A 21,723-nucleotide genomic window follows, 5' to 3' on the forward strand; every position below is an offset into this window, starting at 1 on the left:
CAGCGTTTTTCCAGTCTCAATAAGCAACCATAAATCCACATTTTACTGGGTAGTTATAGTTAGGACCACGTTTCCATAGAAAAAAATATTTTTTGTTTTCCTAAACACTTTGGCATCATTTGACGAATCTTTCACAAAACTTTCTCAAGAAAAGTCTCATCACCATAGCTCCTTCCTGGAAAGTTTCTTGGTGCTCCGTCAAGCAGGGGACAAGAAAGAGGGGGTTCATAAAACATGTTTTTCCCATTCATTTTCCTATAGGAAAATTAGACACAGCTACAGCCAGAACTGCTGAACAGATTTACACCAAATTTGACAGAAAGCTAGATGTTGATCCAGAAAGCATGCTTTTTGTGATTTGCTGTGAATCCATTCAGTAGTTTTTGAGAAATTAAGGCTCAAATAATTTAGATATTTCCCTCTGCAGTAGATCAACAGAGCCACCAGATCTCAAGATGAGAGATGATCAACAACAATGTGGCAGCAGCCATCTTGGGACTCAGAACTCAGTCTAGAGTCTTAGAAAAAAGACACAAAAAATTAATAATACATTAGCAGCAGGAGTCACTCATTTACTAGTTACTGCTCCATGAAGGAGCGCCATATAATGTCCTGTGAGTGCTCATTAAGCTTGGTGATATCGCTAGGAGGGGCATCTTTTTAATGTTGGGGGCGCTGCAGGGAGTGCAGCATCCGCCAAGCAAACAAAACCTGAAAAACATCAAACAGTATGAGTTGAGGTGTTCATTTTCCCTATTAAATTTCTGCAGTGTTGCCCTGCCAAAATGTAACACATTTGAGGTTATTCAACGCATCAATAACTATGGGATGCGTTAAATAAAACAAAAAGCATAATTCCATCATGTGCATAAGGAGGGTTTACGCATGGGCTAGAATTTACCGCCCAACTTGTAATCGGGTCCCAATTCGCCTGGATCATTGAAACCATGAGCTGAGGAGAGTAAACCATATGTTTTGTTAAAGCACTCCTAGCTGGAGCTATATACTCTACAGCTGGGGTGCGGAGCCCCCTTCTGGTGGGTTCAATGGCTGCACTTTGTAGCTTGAAAAATGAAAAAAAAAAAAGTCTCTAAGACATGTTGGTGCTTTCACTTTCAATTAAAATGTTTTACATTTTTTATGACACTCACTGTATTTAAACATTGCACAGTGTGAGCTGTTGAAATATACTTTCATTGTTATTTTGGGTAATTTTTTAACAAAGACAATACATGTCCTTCATATGGATAATGGTACTTACCCAGTAAACATCTGTCCTTGGCATGTAGAGCTGTAGATTCACTTGCTTTGCCTACTCCTGCCATCTAGTGTTGGGTCTAGATGTTTGCACATTCGAAGAAGTCTTTCCTAGTCACGTGGTAAGATGACTCCTCCTTTCGGTAATAGTGTGCATGGTCATCGACTCCATAGTTAGATTGTTTTCCCGCAAAAGGGTGAGAATGGAATGATAAGTGTAGTATAGAGATGTCCATGCGTATAAATGTAGAATGAATAACTGCATAAATAAGAGGGGTTTAGGGGGATGGGGATGTGCGAGGCAGCCCCCCACTCAGAAAGTCCTCAAACAATTAGTGCCTCGCCCATGTAGACATCCTTATTTAACGTAGACCGGGTAGGGATATAAATTCTCACTCCTACCTTGAATATGTCCAATAACATATAAAGTAAGGTCTGGATGTACTTTTTTCACTTAAAAACAATGCATCACACAGGACCAAATCATTCACCAACAGAAAAGTAGTGAAGAATAGAGAGAGTACCTCACGGTAGAACAACCCGAGGGGGTTCCCGGTCAATAATTCCCGGTTTACCCACTTCTCATCATCGGCGCCTCTCTCTATTTGTGAAAAAACAAACGTGCACTTGACAGAAAGATAGTGCAGACTTGAGAATAGTGAGAAAATATAACAAACAGACACAAATAGTGATTCAACAAAGAAAAGTGTCCACATACACGTCACGAAAACCCCAACAAACCACACCATAAACAAATAAAGTGAGTGGTGGTGCTTTGCTTGCTAGTACCGTTTTATTCTGATGCAGCAAAGCACTACCAAGTAAAATTGGTTATTTGTATACCAACACAGATTATCTCCTCAAGCCGACATGTTTCATCGCTCCTTCTTGTGGCGATTTCATCAGGGCAACTGAGGGGTTCGTTATTCTCAAGCTTTTCACTTTAAAAATGAACCTGGAGTGCGCTATGTCAGCACATACCAGCGTCACTCCTCAGGACACCGTGCCGCTTCCGACGGTCCATCGGTGGACCGTCGGAAGCGCCGGAGGGACGCGGCACAAGTGACTGTGAATTGTCCAGGTCACGGTCACGGACACGTGGACAATTGGCACGGTGTCCTGAGGAGTGACGCTGGTATGTGCTGACATAGCGCACTCCAGGTCCAATTTTACTTGGTAGTGCTTTGCTGCATCAGAATAAAACGGTACTAGCAAGCAAAGCACCACCACTCACTTTATTTGTTTATGGTGTGGTTTGTTGGGGTTTTCGTGACGTGTATGTGGACACTTTTCTTTGTTGAATCACTGTTTGTTATATTTTCTCACTATTCTCAAGTCTGCACTATCTTTCTGTCAAGTGCACGTTTGTTTTTTCACAAATAGAGAGAGGCGCCGATGATGAGAAGTGGGTAAACCGGGAATTATTGACCGGGAACCCCCTCGGGTTGTTCTACCGTAAAGTAAAGTAAAGTAAAGTCCACATTTGTAAAGCGCACAATCACCCGTAAGGGTCTCTAGGCGCTGGGGGGCCGTCGGGAAGATTAAGCGAGCTATTACCCAGAGTCACATGGTGCTGGGCTGACCTGCCGCCGGAGCCGGGGATCGAACCGTGGTCCCCAGATTCCAGCGTCAGTCGCCCTGGCCGCGGCGCCACACCTCTTCCTGAACCGTGAGGTACTCTCTCTATTCTTCACTACTTTTCTGTTGGTGAATGATTTGGTCCTGTGTGATGCATTGTTTTTAAGTGAAAAAAGTACATCCAGACCTTACTTTATATGTTATTGGACATATTCAAGGTAGGAGTGAGAATTTATATCCCTACCCGGTCTACGTTAAATAAGGATGTCTACATGGGCGAGGCACTAATTGTTTGAGGAATGAATAACTGCAACAACTACAGGTCCCGGGGGAGGTGGGTGGGCGCATGTGAATCTACAGCTCTACATGCCAAGAACAGATGCTTACATTATCCGTTCGAGGCACGTGTGCTGTAGATAAACATGCTTTGCATAGCCTACAAAGCAGTATACTCCTAAAGCGGTGGCTAACCTGTAGATGTTGCAGTTGTTTGGAACAGTGTTTTAAGTACTGCTTGGCCTACATTAGCCTGTTGACGTGCTAACACACATACACAAAAGTGTTTGTGTGGTGTAGACCCTGTAGCTGCCTTACATATGTCAGCTAGAAGAATGTTACCTAAAAAGACCACTGAAGCCCCTATTTTGCGAGTGGAATGTGCAATAGAGGGTATGGTTAAAGTTCTTTTAGCTTTGGCATGGCATGTTTGAATGCATTTAACAATTCAACTGACAATACCAGATTTTGAGATAGGTGGAGCAAATGCAACAAACAGTTGTATTGTTTTGCGAAAGTCTTTTGCCCTATCTATGTAGTATGGAATATGCTACTTACCAGTATGCATCTGTTCTTGGCATGTAGGGCTGCTGACATTCATATCTGTGCATAGATCGCCGCCTAGTGTTGGGTCCGGATGATTGCACATTGTTGTCCTGGAAGAGTCTTCAAAGTATCACGAGATAGGTGGCTCCTCCCCTGAACTACAGTGCGCATGGGCATCCTCTCCATCCTCAGATTGTTTTTCGCCATTTTGGCAGAGATGGAGTATGGTACAGTAATAGATGTCCATGCAAGAAAGTAAGAAAGTAATAATGAATGCTACAGCTGCGACAGGCACCGGGGAGGAGGGTGGGCGATATGAATGTCAGCAGCCCTACATGCCAAGAACAGATGCATACTGGTAAGTAGCATATTCCGTTCAAAGCATGTGGGCTGCTGAATTCATATCTGTGGATAGAATGTATAGCAGTCTCTCCCTTAGCGGTGGCTACCTGTGCCAGCTGCAGCAGTCTGAAAAAGAGTTTTTAGAACAGCCTGTCCTACAGCTGCTTGCTGTTTGGAATGGATATCTACACAATAGTGTTTTGTGAAAGTATGTATGGTTGACCAAGTGGCTGCTCTACATATTTCCTCTAGAGGAATGTTTCCTAGGAAAGCCATGGATGCCCCTAGTTTGCGTGTAGAATGCGCTCTTGGGGGAACTGTTAAAGTGCATTTTGCTTTTATATAACATATTTGGATGCACTTAACTATCCATCTGGCTAACCCAGATTTTGAAATGGGGTTGCCTTTGTGTTGTGGTGAGAAGGCAACAAACAACTGTTTAGTCTTTTGAAAATCCTTTGTTCTATCAATCTAGTATAGAAGTGCTTGTTTGACATCTAGGGTGTGTAGAGCCCTTTCAGGTACTGACTGTGGATTTGGAAAGAACACTGGCAGTTCTATTGCTTGATTGATATGAAAATGGGATACCACCTTGGGCATGAATTTAGGGTTTGTTCTAAGAACTACCCTATTTGAATGTATTTGGATGAATGGCTCTTGAATAGTTAGGGCTTGTAGCTCGCTAACTCTTCTAAGTGAAGTAATTGCTACTAGAAATGCCACCTTCCATGTTAAAAATTGTAATTCGTACGAATGCAATGGTTCAAATGGTGGTCCCATTAGTCTGGTTAAAACAATGTTTAGGTTCCAGACAGGTGAAGGTGGGTGTTTAGGGGGGATTATTCTTTTGAGTCCCTCCATGAATGCCTTAATTGCAGGTACTCTGAATAGCGAAAGATGCTGTCTGTTCTGAAGATAAGCTGCAATGGCAGCTAAGTGTATTCTTATAGATGAATAAGCTAGATTGCAACGATGTAGGTGCAAAAGATAGCAAATGATATTTTGCGTTGAAGCATCTAGTGGGTTTATGTATTTGTTATTGCAGTAAATGACAAAACGCTTCCACTTTGCAGCGTAACAAGTTCTGGTTGTAGGTTTTCTTGCCTCCTTGATAATGTTCATACAGTCAGGAGGTAAGTTAAGGTACCCAGACTCTAAGACTTCAGGAGCCAGATTGCAAGGTTCAGTTGTTGCGGATCTGGGTGCTGTATGTCTCCATGGCTCTGAGTGAGTAAAGTGGGTGTTAGCCGCAGTCTTTGATGAGGCACCACGGAAAGTTCTAGGAACGTTGTGTACCATGGTTGCCTCGCCCATGTTGGAGCAACCAGGATTAGTGTCAGTGAATGCTGGCGTAGTTTGCGTGCCACTAGCGGTATTAACGGTGCTGGGGGAAAAGCGTACGCAAATCTGCCTGACCAGTTCATCCATATCGCATTGCCCTGCGACTGCGGATGTGGAAACCTGGCGGCAAAGTACTGGCATTTCGCGTTTTCCCTTGTGAGGAACAGGTCTATCTCTGGTTGTCCCCACTGTTGGAAGTATGGTTGGAGCACTGTGGGATGAATCTCCCACTCGTGCAGCTGTTGGCTGTGTCTGCTGAGCAGATCCGCTACTTGGTTGTCTTTGCCTGGGAGGTGTTCCACCATGAGAAAAATGTTTCTTTGGATGGCCCACTTCCACATGCTTTGTGCTAGATGTGATAGCTGTGGAGAGTGTGTTCCTCCCTGTTTCTGTATGTAGTACATTGCTGTCATGTTGTCTGTCCGGATCAACACAGCTTTGTTGCATAAATGTACTTTGAACGCTTTCATTGCCAGAAAAATTGCCATCATTTCTAGCAAGTTGATGTGCATTTTCTTTTGTTGTGCTGTCCATAGGCCCTGCACTGTGTACTGAAGGACATGGGCTCCCCATCCTATCAGGGATGCGTCCGTCGCCAACACTATTTGTGGTACAGGCTCTTGGAACAGTCCTCCCTTGCAAAGGTTCTGTGGATTCCACCAATGCAGAGAGTTGTATGCACGACTGGTCACCAACACTAGGTCTTTCAATTGTCCTTGAGCCTGGTTCCACTGCTGTGCTAAGCACTCCTGTAGAGGACGCATGTGTAGTCTGGCGTGAGGGACTATGAAGATGCACGAAGCCATCATGCCTATGAGTTGCATAAACACTCGGGCAGAGAGCGAGTGTTGGGGCTTGAACTTTTGGATTAGTAGCTGCATACTGTTTATTCTTGCAGCGTTTGGGTATGCTTTTGCTGTCAGAGTATTTATTGTTGCTCCCAGGTACTGCTGTACATGGGATGGTTGAAGGTGAGATTTTAGGTAGTTCAGCGTGAAGCCTAGGCTGTGCAGTAGGTGAATTGTTTTTGACATGTGGCTGGCACACTGCTGGGCTGACTTTGCTTGTATAAGCCAGTCGTCCAGGTACGGATAGACATGAATATGTTGTCTTCTCAAATGTGCATGCAATCATAAACAATGTCCTAATAGGTTAGAGTAAACAGTCAATTAGATATGCATGCACATAGCATTGCTCGCAAGGAAAAAGGAGAACACTCTTTGATTTAAAGCAAGATAGTCAATCATCTTATTTTATGATGCAAGTTCATGGTCAGTAGTATACAGTTATAGGCAGCAATGCATAAACTCAATTTGTTGACAACCATATAAAACTTGGTGCTCTACAAAAGTGACTGTAGTGAAAGTGGCGACGCAAGTGGGAGAGTGAACAGCATGGACGGCGCACAGTGAACAAGGTGCAAGTAATCTACAGTGGGTGGCTCAGATCATGTGACAAAGTGATATCACAGATAGGAGATTTCATTTAATTATTTGAACCACATTAGAAAGGTACGCCTATGGATGGGCTGTTAAGTCCACGGCGTTTCGAACCCCGTGAGTTGGGATCGTCATCAGGACTTGGTTGTCTGACTTGGGGCGTGCTTGAACAGAACTTGTTTTAAGCGATCAGAAGCGATCGTCAATGATTGAATTTCAAGCCTGCATGTGGCAAGGCAGTGGAGCGCTGGGCGGCCGTTTGTAATCCGCCGAGAACCAGCACGAGTCCTTAAAGATCTGCTGCCGGGCAGGACTGAATCCTGAGGTCTTTCTCAAATGTGCAGCCACTGTCGCTAGGCATTTTGTGAACACTCTTGGAGCTGTTGTTACACCAAATGGAAGGACTTTGAATTGGTAATGTTGATTTAGTAGCGTGAACCTGAGATACTTCCTGTGAGCAGGATGTATTGGGATATGGAAATAAGCGTCCTTGAGGTCCAAGGTTGCGAGGAAGTCTCCTTGCTGCAACAGTGGTAACACTTGTTGTAGAGTGAGCATATGAAAATGCTCTGATAAGATGTAATGATTTAGGGGCCTGATGTCTAATATTGGTCTGAGAGACCCGTCCTTTTTAGGGATGAGGAAGTATAGTGAATATACCCCTGTACCTTGATGTTCTAATGGTACTAGTTCTATGGCCCCTATTTGCAGCATGCTGATGACCTCTTGCTGCAATAAGTTGAGGTATTCTACAGACATAGGACGGTGTTTTGGAGGTATGTTGGGTGGTGTGGAGGTTAGCTCTAGGCAATAGCCATCCTGGATAATTTGCCTTACCCACTTGTCTGTAGTGATGTTTTGCCAGACTGGTAGGAATTGCTGTAATCGTCCCCCGACCGGTAGTATATGGTCTGGGGGTAGCGCTAAGAAGTCACTGTTTTGTGTTGGTAGAGGATCTGGTGGTGTTATTCACTGGTCCTCTGCCTTTGTTGTTATTGTCGCGGTATCCACCTCTATTGTTTTTATTGTAGGTGGTTTGTGTGTTTCCTTTGTAGTTTGTGGTCTGCTGTGATGAGTTGCCTCTTGCAGCACCCCTGTAATTTGAGCGACGAAAGGAGCCTCTATGTTGTTGTGACTGTAGGGCTCCCATAGACTTAGCTGTCTCAGTGTCTTTTTTCATTGTGTCCAGGATTGTATCTACCCCTGGACCAAATAAGTAGTCAGGATTGACTGGCTGGTTTAACAAAGTGGACTGGACTTCATTTTTAAAACCAGAAATGTGTAGCCACGCATGTCTCCTGATCATAACACTGGTGTTAACAAACCTGGCAGCCGTGTCTGCTACATCTAAGGCACATTTAATGGAGGCGTTAGTGATTAGCTTTCCCTCCTGGACTAGTTGTACAGCCTGTTCTTTGTAAGTGTCAGGTAAATGCTGGAGAAGTGTTTCTAAGGTGTCATAGTGTGCCCTGTCATACCTAGCTAACAGGGCTTGCGTGTTAGATATTCTCCATATGTTAGCTGCCTGTGTGGCTACCCTTTTCCCTGATGCCTCAAAGATCTTTGATTCTTTGTCAGGAGGTGGAGCTTCTCCAGTTGTTTGAGAGTTTGCACGTTTACGTGCATTTGCCACCACTAAAGAATCCAAAGGCAGTTGTTCCTTAATATATGTAGGGTCTAGTGGCGCTGGCCTGTATTTCCTCTCTATTCTTGGGTTAATGACCCTTGCCCTAGTGGTATCCTTAAATATGTCTCCTGCATGTTTAAGTACCCCTTTTAACATAGGTAGTGTCTTAACAGTTCTTTCTGATGTGGCAAAAGTGTCAAAGAGGAAATCTTCCTCTACAGGGTGTGCATGCATGTCCACATTGTGATGGAGGGCTGCCCTTTCGATTAGTGAATTAAAAGCAGCTGTGTCCTCTGTAGGAGAAGGCCTACCAGGGTATGCAGATGTATCAGGAATTGGTTGAGAGTCACCGGGATGGAGTGGGTCAACTCATGGTTGAGTGTTACTGTCTTGGTCAGTGTCTACTGGGTAGTTGTATTCCTGATAATATTCTATTCTATGAGTATGTGTTAGGCCTAGTTGGCTGAATAGGCTCAAATAGAATAGGTGAAGTAGAACAGTCCCTTTTCTTTTTGAGTGGTATAGAGTAAGTTTCTCTCTCAGTCTCTGGTCTGATCTTCCTTTTGTAGAGAGTGAGTTTCCCAGAGTTAGGGTCAATGTAAGGTTTTGACTGCTCAACTGATTCAGGGTCTGAATGTAAGACTTCCTGTTCAGCAGTTCTGGGTGTTTTTGCCAATGTCTTTTGTTTTGTTTGTTTCGGTTCGATGCCGCTTTTTGGGTCGACCGCCTTTGTTTTGGAGGAAGATGGGAGGCCAAACTTAATCGGTCCGATGTTCTTTTGTGGTACTACAGTTTGTTTCGGTAGTGCCTGTTTGTTCGGAGCTGAAGTTTTTTCCGTTTCGACAGTCTTTTTGTTTTCGATTATGGCCTTGTGTCCTTGTGTCGATTTTGGAACCGGTGGTTTCGGATCGACGCCCTTTGGTTTCGGTTCGATGGCCTTTTTCAGGTCGATTTTCTTCGGCTTGATCGTTTTCTTTTGCTGAGCCATTGGTTTGTCGCCTTTTTGTGTGGGTTCGACAACCTTTTTTGGATCGAGTCCCTTTTTTGTGTTGGCGGCTGTCGACGCCGATGTTTTCGGTTCGACTACCTTTTTTCTTGGAGTAGATATAGGGGCGCTGGTTTTCGGCTCGACGACCCTTGTGTTCGACTCCGATGGTTCTACATAGTTTGGCCCGAAGACCGTATTGTCGATGAGTTTCTTCAGTCTCGACTCCGATGGATCGACATAGTGTGGTCCGAAGACCGTGTAGTCGATCAGTTTCGGTTTCATTTTTGGTTCCACAAATTTTGGTTTCGATATTACTAATTTCGGAGTACGCTGATCCGATGGCTCTTTTGTAATATTCTTAGCCGAGCTGTATTGCGGGGTTATAGAATGCGTTTCGAGATCTTGGCTAAGGCCTTGTGGCGATGCCTCGACCTGAGCCTGTGGAACCATGGAGGTATAGGTATGGGGCGCCGTACTCACGGTTGGCCCCGTTTCATGACTGGAGTCGTCCTCCGATCCCTTGTTCGTCGTCCCCTAACTCGACGATGTCTTCTTCCTCATCGATGTAGTAGTCGGACTTATGCTCCGATTCTTGATCCGACTGTTGTTCATATTCTTCGGCTTCGACAAGATCTTCTTCGTCGTCGAAGATATTTTCTGGCTCTGGCGCTTGTTTCTGCATGGTTAGTCTAGCGGCCCGTCGAGTTCGAAGTGTCTTTTTTGAACGAAATTGGGCACAGGCTAGGCAGTCTGATTCATTATGTTCTGGAGATAAACACTTGTTACATACAGGGTGTTTATCGATATGAGGGTATTTAGAGTTACAAAGAGGGCATCTTTTAAATGGGCTCCTTTCCATCGATGACTGGTCGCGTGGCGCCGAGAAGGCCCGCGGCCCGATTCGACATCCCAAGTTGAATAAAGTTTGTAAAGAAGCTGTCGGCACCGATACGAGACAATACCGACAATACCGAAGGCCTTTTGGCCTCTAGAAAGTGTAGTTTCAATTCCGAACTTCGAGTAAAGGAAAGTACATCCGAACCCAATGGCAGAAAAAAACAATCTGAGGATGGAGAGGATGCCCATGCGCACTGTAGTCCAGGGGAGGAGCCACCTATCTCGTGATACTTCGAAGACTCTTCCAGGACAACAATGTGCAATCATCCGGACCCAACACTGGAGTGGAGTGGTGTGGCTCACTGGTTAGAGGCAGCAGACCCGGGAGCAGAAGTCGGCCCGGGACCAGGGTTCAATTCCTGACGCGGCAGGGTCGTGGACTTGGGTCAGCAGACTCGATAATTCTCGCTTCGGTGCCTACTCTAATCGGGGGTTCCACTCGGCAACTCTGGGCATTAGCTTGCCTCATCTCCACAATGCCCCCATCAATTCCGGGGATGCCTGGCTCCACCTTGGGGACTCCCTGCAGGGACCATCCCACAGGGAAAGCCAGGACGGGTTCCCCAGAGTTATACAGCGCCAGGAAACCTACGGACGGGTAGCAGTGCGCTTTACAAGCTCAAATACATTTACATTTACACTTACACTAGGCGGCGATCTATGCACAGATATGAATTCAGCAGCCCACATGCCTCGAACAGTACATTTCCAAACGTCAAGCATGTGAAGAGCGTGTTCTGCTACAGAATAAGATTGAGGAAAGAAAATTGGCAACTCAACTGACAGGTTTATATGAAAAACAGAAACTACTTTGGGAAGGAATTTAGGGTTGGTGCGGATAACTATCCTGTCTTTGTGTAGCTGAAAGAAGGGTTATTCTAAGGTTAACGCCTGTAGCTCACCAACTCTCCTCAGTGATGTGATGGCAATGAGGAAAGCAACCTTCCACGAGAGATACTGCAAAGGAAACTTGAGCAATTGTTCAAAAGGTGACCCCATGAGCCTTGTGAAAACAATGTTGAGAGTCCATACTGGGGCAGGAGGAATCCTTAGTGGTATTACTCTTTGTAATCCTTCCATGAAAGCTTTGATTACGGGGACCCTGAATAGTGACAGATGTTGTCTATTTTGTAAGTATGCAGCTACCTTTACAAAGTGCAAACGAATAGATATGTAAGCTTGTCCAGTTTGCTGTAAATGTAAGAGGTAACAGATAATGTTTTGTATAGAAGCATCTATTGCATCTGTTATTGTAGTATATAAAAAATTGTCTCCATTTTGCTGCATAGCAGGCTCTGGTGGTAGGCCTTATTGCTTTCCTTAGAATATACATACAGTCTGGTGGTAAGTTTAAATAAGCAAACTCTATGACTTCAGGAGCCATATCGCTAGATTCAGTTCTTTGGGATTTGGATGTGTTATTTCTCCATGGTTCTGTATGAGGAGACTGGAGGTGAGGTGCAGATTTTGATGTGGACCTATTGACAGCTTAAACAGGGTTGTGTACCAAGGTTGACGGGCCCACGTGGGTGCTGCTAAAATTAGTGTGAGGGATGTTTGCCTGAGTTTCCAAACCACACACGGAATGAGCGGGAGAGGTAGAAAAGCGCAGGCAAATATCCCTGTTATGTTAATAACTATTTATAGAGCGCTCGTACACCCGTGGGTTTCATGGCGCTGTTTGTGAGAGACAGAATACAAACCCTAGGCGTAGGACTGCTTGAATAACCACGTTTTCAGGGACTTCATAAATACCAGGAGGTTGTCACAGTTCCTAAGTGATAGAGGGAGGGAGTTCCAAAAAGTGGCCGCCAAATAGCAGAAGCAGCTTCCTCCTTGTCTTTTCTTTTTAAATGAGGGAATGGTAACTAAACTGAGATGGGCAGAGCGTAGGTTGAGTTGGGGTTAATAGTTGGTGATCAGGTTTCTGATAAATTTAGGGCCTTTACCGTGCAATGCTTTAAAAGCGGTGCAACCCGTCTTGAAGGCAACCCTCTGGACCATCGGTAACCAGTGGAGTTTTTCCATGCCAGATCTGACTGATTGCCATTTGGGTTGTTTCCAGATAAGTCTGGCCGCTTGGTTCTGGACCATCTGGAGTTGTTTTAGCAGTCCTGCTGGGGGGCCAAGATAAAGACCGTTCGAGATGTCCAAGCGGGAGAGTACCAGGGCTATTACTACTTGTACAAGTGCTGAGTGGGTCAGTAGATGTGCTATTTTCCTGATTTTTCTAAGTTGAAAAAAGCTAGAGGATACAACAGCTCCCACCTGTCCTTTAAGTGATAAATCAGCACTGAGAATGACCCCTAAGCTTTTGACCGAGTGGACGCAGTGGGTGGAGATCCCAGGTCGAGTGGCCAGAAGTGTCGACCCCAGCTCAGCTCACTCTTCCCGGGCAGGACTAGTTCTGTCTTGCCCGGGTTAAGTTTGAGATGGTTAAGAGTTATCCATCTCTGTATGTGTGACATTGTTGCCTGGAATTCATCGACAGAGTCCGGGGAGTTTAAGGGGATTATTAACTGAAGGTCGTCAGTGTAGTTAAAGATAGTAATTTTACAATTTTTTAACGAGTATAGCAACGGACGAAGGTACAGGTTGAATAATAGAGGTGAAAGTGAGGAGCCCTGGGGTACCCCACAGGAAGAAGATATCTTCGGGGTTGTAAAAGTTACCAGTCTCACTGACTGTGTCCGGTTGGTGATGAAGGAAGCTATCCAACTTAGGGCGCGGCCCCTGAGGCCGGCTTGCTCGACACGATTCATCAGTATGTTATAATCAACCGCGTCGAACGCGGCCGACAAATCAAGGAGCACCAAGGCCTGATGGATGCCCTTGTCTGCATTTGACCTTAAGGTTTCCTGAACTGCAAGAATCACAGTTTCTGTGGAGTGAGACGGATGAAAGCCTGCTTGATTCGGCTCAAGATAGTCAGAGTTTTTAATGAAGTTAGACAAGCATCTAGACACGTGAGCTTCGAGTAATTTAGACAGGAAAGGGAGAAGAGAGATGGGCCTGTAATTGGCCGGGTCCAAGGCGTCTGCTCCGGGTTTTTTCACAGGTGGGACAACAATGGCATTTTTGAAATTGCAGGGAACCTTGCCTTGTGAGAGTGATTCGTTCAGGAATGGGAGAATGCTCAGCGGTAGAGCCGAGCAGACCTCCTTCAAGATGTGTGGTGGACAGCTATCGTTGGGTGACCCGGATTTGACACGGGAGAGGAATTCTGGGAGGTTTTTTTAGAGTCAATGGGGGGGGAGGGCATCGAGTGTGTGAGGATTATAATAGATGTCATCCATGGGATCCAGGCTGAGCGGGTTGTGGATGCTCCTCTTTATCGCAGCAACTTTGTCTATGAAAAAATCATTGAGTTAGTTACAGAGCTCCTGGGTGGGGGCCTGAGAGGGGGCTGTTCTCTCGCTGTTGCATAGGTCATTTACTATTTTAAAAATATCCTTTGATTTATTCTGAGAGTTTAGTATTTTTACTGAGAAGTAGTCCGCTTTGCTTTTTAAAATGATCTTTTGGTAGTTTCTACAAGCTGAGATAAACTCCTCCTTGTCTTGCAAGGTGTATTTTGCTCTCCACTTTCTTTCTTTCTGGCGTACCTTTAGTTTTAGATTCTTTAGGTCGGAGGTGAACCATTTATGGGCGTCCATGCTACGTGTGCAGGAGAATTTCACCGGGGGCGCGTGGGTGTAAGTGGCCGCTGATAGCCAATCTCAAATCTTTCCTTCCATGAGATCTACATCCTTGCAAATTGTAGGTAGCGTAGATTTCAGCGTGTCTAAGAAGGCATGTGTGTTTACAGATTTCCATTTCCTTGTTTCACCACCTGCCAGGGGTAGTGGTTTGATGTGACCATTAATAGTAATCATAAACTGGATTAAATAATGGTCAGACCAAATGCAGGGCGTAATGGAGGGAAGGGAGAGTGAGAGGTTGTGGGACCATATTTGGTCCAGACTGTGACCTTTTTCGTGGGTGGGAGAGTGTATGTGCTGGGTCAGATTAAGGTTCAGGAGCAGTTCTTGGAGTTCAATTGCCTGGGGGCCACCCGCGTTGTTATCGAACCAGTAGTTCAGGTCCCCAACCAAGAGAGTTCATCCATAGGGCATTGCCCTTTGAGAGCGGGTGTGGGATCCTGGATGCAAAGCTTGGGCATTTTGCGTAGTTGGCTGTGGTGAACAGGTCTATCTGTGGAAAAACTCATTGTTGGAAGGAGAATTTGAGGATGAAGTTCTCACTTGCGAATTTGCTGTCTCCTTCTGCTGAAGAGGTCGACAATTTGATTTTTTACTCCTGGGAGACGTTCTGCCAAAAGATAAATCATGTGATGTATTGCCCAATTCCAAATGGCTTGAACAAGTGTTGACAGTTGTAGAGAGTGTGTCCTGCCCTGTTTCTGCACATAATAGATCGCTGACATGTTGTCTGGTCGGACTAGGACAGTTTTGGCTAAGAGGTGAGTTTGAAATGCTTTGAGTGCTAGAAAAACTGATAAAAGCTCTAGATAGTTGATGTGGAGACTTTTGTGCTTGTTGCGCCATGGGCTCTGTATTGCGTAACGTTTGAGATGAGCCCCCCAACCTGTCAGAAATTAGTCTGCTGTGAGCACTATCTGTGGAATAGGGTCGAAAAAAGGGCGGACTTTTGTGGGTTCCACCACTGCAGAGAGCGATGGGTACGGCCGTCTACCATCACTAGATCAGGAAATTGACCCTGTGACTGATTCCACTGACGTGCTAAACACTCTTGTAAGGGGCTCATGTGAAGCCTTGCATGGAGTACAATTGCGATGCAAGATGCCATCATTCCTAGCAGTTGCATGAACACTGGCTGGTAAAGCTTAGTTGGGTTGAAACTGTAGAATCATAGCCTGAATATTGCGTATTCTGGCTATATTGGGAGAGGCTAGAGCTTTGACTGAGTCCAGACTGGCTCCTAGGTAAGACTGCATCTGTGACGGATGCAAGTGAGATTTGTGAGCATTGATGGTGAACCCCAGTTGATGAAGTAGATCTATTGTGATCTGTGTGTGTCGTAGACCGTTCTGGTGAGAGCTGGCTTTGACAGGCGTCTAAATAGGGGAAGACGTGAATCTGCTGTCTTCTGAGATGAGCAGCAACTACTGCTAGGCATTTGGTAAAAACTCTGGGCGCTGTAGTCACTTCGAAGAGAAGCACCTTGAACTGGTAATGCTTGCCTGCTGTCACAAACCTGAGGTATTTGCGATGAGCCGGATGAATTAGAACATGAAAATATACATCTTTTAAATCTAGAGTAGACGTACAATCTGCTCATTGTAAAAGTGGGAGTACCTGTTTAAGGGTTCTCACAGTATGTAATGGTTTAACTCTGTGAGATACAGAATAGAGCTTAGGGAACCGCCCTTTTGGGAATGAGAAAATACAGAGAGTAAACCCCGAGCCCTGGTACTGTATCAGGACCTACTCTATTGCTCCTTTTAGTAAGAGAGATTGAACCTCTTGTTCTAGCAATTGCAGGTGTTCTGGAGACAATTTGTGGGATTGAGGTGGAATGTTTGGGGGATTGCTGGTAAGCGACAGTCAAGAACGGTGTTGGATAATTCCAATCACCCATTTTTCCGTTGTTATGGACTGCCAAACGGGGAGAAATTGTTGAAGTCTTCCCCTGAAAGGTGTGGTGTAGTCGGGGGAAGCATGGGCAAGTCACTGTTTATTAGAGGAAGGGAAGCTACGTGGTATGCTATCCTTACTGCTACCTTTGAAGTTGTTGCCTCTATATCCTCCTTGAAAAAAAACCTCTGGAGAGAGAGGACTAGTTGTTACCTTTATATGTTGAGATAATCTGGTCTGGGGATAGGGCTTTAGACCCCTCTCTGTAAAAGGAGCGACGAAAGGAGCCTCTGCTGGACGGAGACTGGAGCGCTCCAGTGGACTTGGCCACTTCAGTGTCCTTTTTCATCTTCTCGAACGCTTTATCTAGACTTGAACCAAAGACATTTTCTTTATCCAAATGTGTATTAAGGATGGATTGTTGAACTTCTGGCTTGAACCCAGAAATTCTTAACCAAGCGCGTCTCCTGAGCAAGATTCTAATATTTTCCTCTCTAGCCGCTGTCTCTTCAGCATCTAGAGCACAACTTATAGAGGAATTAGAAATGAGTTTACCTTCATTTACTAAGTCCTGAGCCTTAGCTTTATGCTCATCTGGGACATATTGAAGCAATTGCTCCATCTGATCCCAGTGTGCCCTGTCGTACCTGGCTCACAGACCTTGCGTTTTCGCAATGCGCCACTGATTTGCAGCTTGAGCAGCTATGTGCTTGCCAGAAGCATCAATTAACTTGGACTACTTATCTGGCAGAGGAGCCTCTCCTAATGTCTGGGAATTAGCCCACTTACATGCGTTAGACACTACGAGAGAATCTAATGGTAACTGCCCCTTGATAAATATGGGGTCTGTAGGAGAAGCCTTACATTTCTTGTCAACCCTAGGAGTCAATATGCATGGCCTTACTGGGTCCTTAAAAATCCCTTTAACCATGGGAAGTGTTTGTGATGACCTGTGTGTGGATCCTAAAGTTTCAAACACAAAATCTTTCTCCAGTGATTCTTTCAGTAATGCCACCCCATGATACTGTGCAGCCCTGGCAATGAGTTCTTGATGAGATGCACTGTCGTCTGGAGGAGACGGCTTGGCTGGGTAAAGGTCTGGATCATTATCTGCAGGCGGATCAATTGTATAATCTGTCCATGGATCTATTGGGAGATGTATCCCCCCATCATCGTGATCGTCGTGGTCAGATTGTGGAGAATCCTGAGGTGTAATTTGCAAGGGATTCTCAGGTGGAGAAGGAGGCTGTGGAGGTGATGGTAGATGCAAAGGACTTGTAGCAACAGATTTCCTCTTTAAAGGGATCTAGTAAGAATGGTCCTCGTCTGGAAGTTTGCGTTTGTGAGATGGCTTGGTGTGAATACGGCCAGTCTCAGAGTTAAAATATAGCTTCTTTTGCTTCGGATCTGGTGTGAATGGAACTATGTCTATATTCTTATCCGAAGGGGTGTCTGTATTTCTGTTTCGGCGCCAAAGTTTTCGGTGCTGGCGTTTTCGGTGCAGGCATAAGCTGGCCTTTCGTACGGAAAGTTTCCGAAGGCTGTTTGACTTTCGGCACAGAGGATGTCAGCTCTGAGCAGGACTTGTTTTTGGAACCGGATAGCTTTGGTTCGGAGGAGGACTTAGGACGACTCGGTATCGAGCAGGAAGGCTTGACTTGGTGTTTTGTGCCGAGCCTGGAGGCAGGGCGTCAGAAACATAGTCTCAGTGCCAACCTTAGCCAGACGGCAGTGGTGGTGCCGAAGCCTTGTGTCTCTTCAGAATAGTTTGTGGGGGCAAGGGGTCTTCGGTACTCATGGCACCTTGTCCCTACTGCAGTTCTTCGGCGTCGATGCCTATCTCAAGCCTTAATTTAGGACTGCTGCGTTATGAGACTAATTTTTGAGACTCGTGGGTGAACAAAGAATATTGGAAATGTGTTCCAAGAGCTTGTTTGAGCCAGCAGATTCCTCAGAAATTCAAAGACTACCCAAGATCATGAGAACTTTACAAACTACACCAACAGAAGGGTTTTGGAGCAAATTCACCTCCTCAAAGGCATATCCATCCAACACTGCAATGTAGAGGGTAGGGCCTATGATACGAAAGGCAAAAACGTTTAACAAGATGAACCACTAACTTAGACATGACTGTGTTCACTCAAAGGTCGTCCACAAAGGGTGACTATGTCCATCCAGGTAAACCGTTTCAATGACACTTTGTAATTTACTTTTGCATTTCCCATGAGTTACCACTTATAGGCCTTTTCCAATGTTTTGTACACTATTTATTCATTTTCATCCAAATTTTGTAAACTTATTTTGTGCCTTTTTTAAGTAATATAATTTGGTCCTTGCACTGTTGTTTACCTTGTGGTTGCAGAGTAATTGCTTGCTTGTTTTCTCAGGAAGGTCTTGCTCATTGGGACAAGCTACCAACAGTCAGCCGGGAAGACCCATTAATCAGACATTGTGGGTCTGAGTCTTACCTCATATCAACACTGCAGCCTCTGCTTCCAATTGCTCAACGCACAAATTCCCTACAACTAAGACGTTCTGTCCATGCTTTCTTGACTTCTTCTCTCTATCAATAATTAGTTTCCAACTCTGAAACAAGCTCCCAGGACACCTACTTTCCCTACGGTCTACTGTCAGTCAATAAGTTTCTGAAAACCTCTCATTTACCAAAGATGCTTCACCTCGGTCCTTCCCTTCGTATAGTGTCAAGAGAATCTGAAGGTACATTTGAGGTGTGCTGGTTAAGTACAAAAAGGCCCAATTATTAAATAAATAAGGAGTCATTCCACTCAGTGGTTTTTGGTTGCCAATCGTGCAAATGGTGTTTTCTATGTGCATAAACACCTTGTGATAAAAGAGTTTTTGTTTGCCAAGCTGAACATATAAAAATATTTTTACAAATAAAACGCTTTTACAATGGCAAGTTTTTTTGTATCACCACAAGAATCCTCATCCCTATCAGGGTATTTTTCTTGCTATACATGTCACTTGAATTAAAAGTTTTTGAAGCCTGCTTTGTGCCAATAGAAGTCATAAAGTAAACATGCAATGGAACATGGTTTATAGCATAGACATAGAATTTAAGATACCATATATTTCCTTACCTGGCACGGGACAACAAGGTAAAACAAAAACCTCTGCAAACTCACCTAATCTGTAGTTATCTTCGGAAGGCCGGAGGGCAGCTGTGTGCGATAATGGGTGCTGGTGGGTGGGAGGCACTTGTGGAGGGAATGCCAGTCCCAGCAGTAGTACAGATAAAACACAGGGAATAGAACTGACCGCTGCAAATCAACTTCAGCAGACTTAATTCATACCCTTATGCCGATTAGTGAATATTAAAGTAATAAAATGAACTGTGATCTGCGATTATGCAGTGCAAACTTCCCTTGGGCTGCTAGGTGCAATAATAAAAGGTGCTACAAGTACATTATTCTAATAAGAAGAGAGGTGCAGCAGACACCTCCCTCATAAAACACCCAAGTTTCAGTATCACATGCAAATGAAGTAGGCTACAAAGTCGTTGACTATGGAAAATGTACTCTCTCTGGACAATATATTTTTACCAGGTGGATGGCTGATGCTTCTTTGCTTTCCCTGGCTGAAGGACTTTCGCATTTGTAGCATAAAAGTCTTCATTACGCTGTAGTGTCAGCTACCAGGTTCCTTCAGAAAATCTCACTCCTGAATACAAGGGAGAAGCTTACAGTCATGAGAACTCCATTCATTACGCCAAATTCCTATGGATTTTCTAGGTCTTCTTTAAGGATGGTGTACCAGAAATCAACCATTTAATCTGAGATACACAAGCACCATAGCAGAGAGCAAACGATGGTTGAGAAATGATCACCTGAAACAATATTATTGCCTCACCTGCTAAATAGGAAGATTTCTTCAAAATTACTTTTCCAAGACATAATTACTTGTAGTACTCCAGGAAGTATTTCTGTGCAGTTCACAGTTGAATTGCTCAAACAGGAATTTATCACGGCAAGATGTCCAAAGCCTCCTGCATAAAAATATTAAGAGAATAAAGTCAGTAAGATACACAAGAACTATTGAGACAGTAGATTCAACGCTTTTTCTAGACCATATTTTTACCCTAGAAGGTACTCCCATGTCCACTTTGTCTCTTCAGTAGGAATTAAAAACAAAGCAAATAGAAAATAAATGGTGAGCTGACTATAAAGACAGAAGGTCTAACAGACATGCAACACCATATACATAGCTGCAGCGGTGGCAGTAAGACACAGTGAAAAGATAAATCATCAGTTCAACAGTTATTGAAACCAAATATATGTATTTTGATAGTTAGTCAAGAATTAGACAAAGTAGAACAAACCACCACATTCCCAGAGAAGCCTCAAGAAAAACGTTGCTGATGGGGAAGTATGATTGGCAGGTGAAGCATGTGAACATACACAGGCAGGCATTGTGCTCATTCCACTGGGGAAGGTGACCGCAGAGGAGCCCACATGGAAGCAAGCGTTTTAATAGTGTTTGTTTCTTCCCCTTGCTTCATACTGGGATTGTGTGGTGTGTTTGTGTGAGGGGAGGGATCCTTGTTAGTATGTGTGGCATCTGTGTCTATCTCTCTCCGTCTGCTTTGTGGTGAGTTTTAGGTAGAGCGGCTGAAGGAGCTGAGATAGAAAGACCATTAATCTAGACCCCATCAGTTCACCAGGGCTCGCTGTTATTCAGAGTCCTTCTAAGTTGTGTCCCAACTAAGCTTCTGGCTTCTCAAACTACTGTCAGAGGTCCAGAACTGGGTGGAAGAGGGCCTGCCATGGGGTTGGGCTTCCTTGTTACAAACATCTTTAGCACAGAGCTGTGTCTGCAAATTCAGGCTCATACTCTGCAAAGGGAGCCTAAGGCCAAGTGAGATTTGACTTCAGCATTGTTTTCAGCATAGGCTTCAATGCTCAGGTCATCACTGGTTAGGGAGCTACTTCCCTCATCACTTCTTGTTGTTTCCCGCTCCAGTGATTTGTTCCATTACGTGGACTTGGGTGTCCGAGTTGGGAGGTGGTTGGGCTATCTGTCACTGCTGTTGTCTAGACTCAGGATGGCAACTTTTGTGCTTTGTTTGTAACCCAGCTGTATTCCTTCTGGTTCCTGATTCTGTCTTCGTATCCATTCATTCTACCTGACTTTTGTTACTACTGAGGAGCAGGCGTCTCTCTAGTGTGGGGCTGCTGTGTTCCATCTGCCGCAGGCAATTGCTTTCTCTGTGGCAGCCTTTTAATTTTACCTATTGTGAGGCTGAATTCTCATCCCCATGTCTCCCCTCCACATTTCAATAGGAATTGTGAGCTCTGACCCTAATACTGTATTATTTAAAATACATTAACTATGACTCTTGAGGTTTACTGCTGCAAACACTATACTGTTCTGTCTTTTCACTCTGTTCTTCTGGATTTTCTGTTTTGTTACTACTTCTTTCTATTCTATTTAAGTTGTACATCGTAAGACTGATAGTATTTCACTAATCAATGATTAAGTGCTTTGGTGAAAATGTTAGTCCGATTCCTTCAAAAATACAGTCAATAAATAAATAGAACAAAGCAGTGCCTAGGCTAGCACCTCTCAGGAAGGAGAACCGCAATACATCATTTTAGTTAACTGCAATCTTCTGCGACCTAGCCTTGAACAGCCAGTCTTCCAGGTATGGAAATGAGGATGCCAGACCTCCGGAGGTGAGCCGCGACCACTACCATCACCTTACTGAAGTCTTGAGGTGCTGATGTTAATTCAAAGGGGAGTACTGCAAACTGGTATTATGCAGAACCCACCACAACACGCAAATACTTGAGATGCATCTGTAGTATTGCCATGTGG

The 21,723-nt window shown here is 44.5% G+C and overlaps 1 protein-coding gene across 2 annotated transcripts in view; it reads right to left on the reverse strand.

The window, feature by feature from the left end:
- LTN1 (listerin E3 ubiquitin protein ligase 1) overlaps window positions 1-21,723 on the reverse strand; it is a 386,602-nt gene that overhangs the window by 151,993 nt on the left and 212,886 nt on the right. For both annotated transcript variants that reach the window (XM_078658380.1, XM_078658379.1), the window contains one exon: window positions 19,759-19,894. In XM_078658380.1, the coding sequence (XP_078514506.1) occupies window positions 19,759-19,894 (136 nt within the window). The remainder of the gene's footprint in view (window positions 1-19,758; window positions 19,895-21,723) is intronic.

Source organism: Lissotriton helveticus, chromosome 8 (genome assembly GCF_964261635.1).
Source record: "Lissotriton helveticus chromosome 8, aLisHel1.1, whole genome shotgun sequence".
NCBI lineage: Eukaryota > Metazoa > Chordata > Amphibia > Caudata > Salamandridae > Lissotriton > Lissotriton helveticus.